The sequence below is a fragment of the Pseudophryne corroboree genome, chromosome 1 (assembly GCF_028390025.1).
Source record: "Pseudophryne corroboree isolate aPseCor3 chromosome 1, aPseCor3.hap2, whole genome shotgun sequence".
Lineage (NCBI taxonomy): Eukaryota > Metazoa > Chordata > Amphibia > Anura > Myobatrachidae > Pseudophryne > Pseudophryne corroboree.
The window spans coordinates 170,666,297-170,671,536 of NC_086444.1; the positions used below are offsets into that span (position 1 = coordinate 170,666,297).

At 58.6% G+C, this 5,240-nt stretch overlaps 1 protein-coding gene across 1 annotated transcript; it reads right to left on the bottom strand.

Moving 5' to 3' along the window:
* Nucleotides 1-529: 529 nt before the first annotated feature.
* Nucleotides 530-4,754, bottom strand: LOC134891988 (cell surface glycoprotein 1-like). The gene is made up of 6 exons (XM_063913576.1): nucleotides 4,531-4,754; nucleotides 3,589-4,447; nucleotides 2,672-3,220; nucleotides 2,255-2,536; nucleotides 1,654-2,149; nucleotides 530-1,386 (listed from the first exon to the last, which is right to left on the bottom strand). Exons 1-6 carry the CDS (start codon nucleotides 4,752-4,754, stop codon nucleotides 530-532), a joined length of 3,267 nt encoding a protein of 1,088 aa, XP_063769646.1.
* Between the last annotated feature and the right edge of the window lie 486 nt (nucleotides 4,755-5,240).

The following is a 5,240-nucleotide window of genomic DNA, read 5'->3' on the forward strand; positions in this document are numbered from 1 at the left end:
GACGGGGGCTTGTCCTCTTGGTCCAATGAGTATTCTTGGTCCGTTGGGTGCTCCTCTTCCTCTTGGTCCGACGGGTGCTCGTCCCCTTGGTCCGATAGGTATTCTTGGTCCAACGCGTCCTCTTGGTCCGATGGGTCCTCTTGGTCTGACGGGTCCTCCTCGTCCTCTTGATCTGATGGGGTCCTCTTGGTCTGATGAGTCCTCCTCATCCTCTTGGTCGGATGGATCCTCCTCTTCCTCTTGGTTCCGACTGGTCTTCCTCGTCCTCTTGTTCCGACGGGTCCTCATCGTCCTCTTTGTCCGACGGGTCCTCTACATCCTCTTGGTCCGATGGGTCCTCTACGTCCTCTTGGTCCGACGGGTCCTCTTGGTCCAACGGGTCCTCTTCATCTTCTTATTCCAATGGGTCCTCTTTGTCCTCTTGGACTGACGGGTCCTCTTAGTCATTTTGGTCCGACGGGTCCTCTATGTCCTCTTGGTCCGACGGGTCCGCTTTGTCCTCTTGGTCCGACGGGTCCTCCTTGTCTTCTTAGTCTGACGGGTCCTTATCCTCTTGAACCGACGGGTTCACTTGGTCCGACGGGTCCGCTTTGTCCTCTTGGTCTGACACGTCCGACGGGTCCGCTTTGTCTTCTTGGTCTGATACCTCCTCTTGGTCCGACGGGTGCTCCTCTTCCTCTTGGTCCGACGGGTGCTCGTCCTCTTGGTCCGATGGGTATTCTTGGTCCAACGTGTCCTCTTGGTCCAACGGGTCCTCCTCGTCCTCTTGTTCCGACAGGTCCTCTTTGTCCTCTTGGTCTGACGCGTCCTCTAGGACCGACGGGTCCTCTGCGTCATTTTGGTCCGACGGGTCCTCTTGGTCCGACGGGTCCTCTATGTCATCTTGGTCCGATGGGTCCTCTTGGTCCGACGGGTCATCTTCAGTCTCTTGGTCCGACGGGTCCTCCTGGTCCGACGGGTCCTCCTCATCCTCTTGGTCCGACGGGTTCTCCTCTTGGTCTGACAAGTCCTCCTCGTCCTCTTGGTCCGACGGGTCCTCCTCGTCCTCTTGATCTGGCGGGGTCCTCTTGGTCGGATGGGTCCTCCTCATCCTCTTGGTCGATTGGGTCCTCCTCTTCCTCTTGGTTCCAACGGGTCTTCCTCGTCCTCTTGTTCCGACTGGTCCTCTTGGTCCGACTGGTCCTCTACGTCCTCTTGGTCCGACGGGTCCTCTTGGTCCGACGGGTCCTCCTCCTCTTGGTCCGACGGGTCCTCCTTGTCCTCTTGGTCCGACGGGTCCTCCTTGTCCTCTTGGTCCGATGGGTCCTCTTGGTCCAATGGGTCCTCTTAGTCCGACGGGTATTCTTGTTTCTCTTGGTCCAACGCGTCCTCTTGGTCCGATGGGTCCTTTTGGTCCAACGGGTACTCTTCCTCCTCTTGGTCCGAAGCGTCTTCTTGGTCCGACACGTCCTCTTGGACCGACGGGTCCTCTTCGTCATTTTGGTCCAACGGGTCCTCTTCATCCTCTTGGTCCGACGGGTCCTCTCTGTCCTCTTGGTCCGACGGGTCCTCTTGGTCCGACGGGTCCTCTTCGTCCTCTTGGTCTGACGGGTCCTCTTCGTCCTCTTGGTCCGACGGGTCCTCTTCGTCCTCTTGGTCCGACAGGTCCTCTACGTCCTCTTGGTCGGTTGGGTCCTCCTTTTCCTCTTGGTTCCAACGGGTCTTCCTCATCCTCTTGTTCCGACGGGTCCTCTTGGTCCGAAGCGTCTTCTTGGTCCGACACATCCTCTTGGACCGACGGGTCCTCTTCGTCATTTTGGTCCAACTGGTCCTCTTCATCTTCTTGGTCCGACGAGTCCTCTCTGTCCTCTTGGTCCAACGGGTCCTCTTCGTCCTCTTGGTCTGACGGGTCCTCTTCGTCCTCTTGGTACGACAGGTCCGATGGGTCCTCTTGGTCCGACGAGTCCTCCTCCTCTTTGTCCGACGGGTCCTCTTGGTCCGATGGGTCCTCTACGTCCTCTTGGTCCGACGGGTTCTCTACGTCCTTTTGGTCTGACGGGTCCTCTTGGTCCGACAGGTCCTCTTGGTCCGACGGGTCCTCTTGGTCCAACGGGTCCTCCTCGTCCTCTTGTTCCGACTGGTCCTCTTTGTCCTCTTTGTCTGATGCATCCTCTTGGACCGACGTGTCCTCTTCATCATTTTAGTCCGATGGGTCCTCCTCGTCCTCTTGGTCTGACGGGGCCTCTATGTCCTCTTGGTCCGATGGGTCCTCTACGTCCTCTTGGTCCGACGGGTTCTCTACGTCCTTTTGGTCTGACGGGTCCTCTTGGTCCGACAGGTCCTCTTGGTCCGATGGGTCCTCATCGTCCTCTTGGTCCGACGGGTCCTCTACATCCTCTTGGTCCGACGGGTCCTCTACGTCCTCTTGGTCCGACGGGTCCTCTTGGTCAGACGGGTCCTCCTCGTCCTCTTGGTCCAACGGGTCCTCTTGGTCCAACGGGTCCTCCTCGTCCTCTTGTTCCGATGGGTCCTCTTTGTCCTCTTGGACTGACGGGTCCTCTTAGTCATTTTGGTCCGACGGGTCCTCTATGTCCTCTTGGTCCGACGGGTCCGCTTTGTCCTCTTGGTCCGACGGGTCCTCCTTGTCTTCTTAGTCTGACGGGTCCTTATCCTCTTGAACCGACGGGTTCACTTGGTCCGACGGGTCCGATTTGTCCTCTTGGTCTGACACGTCCGACGGGTCCGCTTTGTCTTCTTGGTCTGATACCTCCTCTTGGTCCGACGGGTGCTCCTCTTCCTCTTGGTCCGATGGGTGCTCGTCCTCTTGGTCCGATGGGTATTCTTGGTCCAACGTGTCCTCTTGGTCCAACGGGTCCTCCTCGTCCTCTTGTTCCGACAGGTCCTCTTTGTCCTCTTGGTCTGACGCGTCCTCTAGGACCGACGGGTCCTCTGCGTCATTTTGGTCCGACGGGTCCTCTTGGTCCGACGGGTCCTCTATGTCATCTTGGTCCGATGGGTCCTCTTGGTCCGACGGGTCATCTTCAGTCTCTTGGTCCGTCGGGTCCTCCTGGTCCGACGGGTCCTCCTCATCCTCTTGGTCCGACGGGTTCTCCTCTTGGTCTGACAAGTCCTCCTCGTCCTCTTGGTCCGACGGGTCCTCCTCGTCCTCTTGATCTGGCGGGGTCCTCTTGGTCGGATGGGTCCTCCTCATCCTCTTGGTCGATTGGGTCCTCCTCTTCCTCTTGGTTCCAACGGGTCTTCCTCGTCCTCTTGTTCCGACTGGTCCTCTTGGTCCGATGGGTCCTCATCGTCCTCTTGGTCCGACGGGTCCTCTACATCCTCTTGGTCCGACGGGTCCTCTACGTCCTCTTGGTCCGACGGGTCCTCTTGGTCAGACGGGTCCTCCTCGTCCTCTTGGTCCGACGGGTCCTCTTGGTCCAACGGGTCCTCCTCGTCCTCTTGTTCCGATGGGTCCTCTTTGTCCTCTTGGACTGACGGGTCCTCTTAGTCATTTTGGTCCGACGGGTCCTCTATGTCCTCTTGGTCCGACGGGTCCTCCTTGTCTTCTTAGTCTGCTGGGTCCTTATCCTCTTGATCCGACGGGTTCACTTGGTCCAACGGGTCCTCTTGGTCCGACGAGTCCGCTTTGTCCTCTTGGTCTGACACGTCCTCTTGGTCCGACGGGTCCGCTTTGTCTTCTTGGTCTGATACCTCCTCTTGGTCCGACGGGTGCTCCTCTTCCTCTTGGTCCGACGGGTGTTCCTCTTCCTCTTGGTCCGACGGGTGCTCGTCCTCTTGGTCCGATGGGTATTTTTGGTCCAACGTGTCCTCTTGGTCCAACGGGTCCTCCTCGTCCTCTTGTTCCGACGGGTCCTCTTTGTCCTCTTGGTCTGACGCGTCCTCTTGGACCGACGGGTCCTCTGTGTCATTTTGGTCCGACGGGTCCTCTATGTCATCTTGGTCCGACGGGTCCTCTTCGGTCTCTTGGTCCGACGGGTCCTCCTGGTCCGACGGGTCCTCCTCATCCTCTTGGTCCGACGGGTTCTCCTCTTCCTCTTGGTCTGACAAGTCCTCCTTGTCCTCTTGGTCTGACGGGTCCTCCTCGTCCTCTTGATCTGACGGGGTCCTCTTGGTCGGATGGGTCCTCCTCATCCTCTTGATCGGTTGGGTCCTCCTCTTCCTCTTGGTTCCAACGGGTCTTCCTCGTCCTCTTGTTCCGACGGGTCCTCTTGGTCCGACAGGTCCTCTACGTCCTCTTGGTCCGACGGGTCCTCCTCCTCTTGGTCTGATGGGTCCTCCTTGTCCTCTTGGTCCGATGGGTCCTCTTGGTCCAATGGGTCCTCCTCGTCCTCTTAGTCCGACGGGTATTCTTGTTTCTCTTGGTCCAACGCGTCCTCTTGGTCCGATGGGTCCTCTTTGTCCTTTTGGTCCGACGGGTACTCTTCCTCCTCTTGGTCCGAAGCGTCTTCTTGGTCCGACACGTCCTCTTGGACCGACGGGTCCTCTTCATCCTCTTGGTCCGACGGGTCCTCTCTGTCCTCTTGGTCTGACGGGTCCTCTTGGTCCGATGGGTCCTCTTCGTCCTCTTGGTCCGACGGGTCCTCTTCGTCCTCTTGGTCCGACAGGTCCTCTACGTCCTCTTGGTCGGTTGGGTCCTCCTCTTCCACTTGGTTCCAACGGGTCTTCCTCGTCCTCTTGTTCCGACGGGTCCTCTTGGTCCGAAGCGTCTTCTTGGTCCGACACATCCTCTTGGACCGACAGGTCCTCTTCGTCATTTTGGCCCAACTGGTCCTCTTCATCCTCTTGGTCCGACGGGTCCTCCCTGTCCTCTTGGTCGGACGGGTCCTCTTGGTCCAACGGGTCCTCTTCGTCCTCTTGGTCCGACGGGTCCTCTTCGTCCTCTTGGTCCGACAGGTCCTCTACGTCCTCTTGGTCCGACGGGTCTTCCTCCTCCTCTTGGTCCGACGGGTCCTCTTCTTCCTCTTGGTCCGACGGGTCCTCTTGGTCCGATGGGTCCTCTACGTCCTCTTGGTCCGACGGGTTCTCTACGTCCTTTTGGTCTGACGGGTCCTCTTGGTCCGACAGGTCCTCTTGGTCCGACGGGTCCTCCTCTTCCTCTTGGTCCGACGGGTCCTCCTCATCCTCTTGTTCCGACTGGTCCTCTTTGTCCTCTTGGTCTGATGCGTCCTCTTGGACCGACGTGTCCTCTTTGTCATTTTGTTCCGATGGGTCCTCCTCGTCCTTGTGGTCTGACGGGGCCC

Excerpts from the sequence above, each read along its gene's own strand:
- LOC134891988 (XM_063913576.1), bottom strand. The coding sequence starts at position 4,754 with ATGACGAAGAGGACCTGTCGGTCCAAGAGGATGTGTCGGACCAAGAAG. Across the intron at positions 4,448-4,530 it reads CCATCGGACCAAGAGGACCC|AAGACGCTTCGGACCAAGAG; the intron begins GTCAGACCAAGA and ends TGTCGGACCAAG. Across the intron at positions 1,387-1,653 it reads ACCCAACCGACCAAGAGGAC|GACCCATCGGACCAAGAGGA; the intron begins GTAGAGGACCTG and ends TTGGACCAAAAG.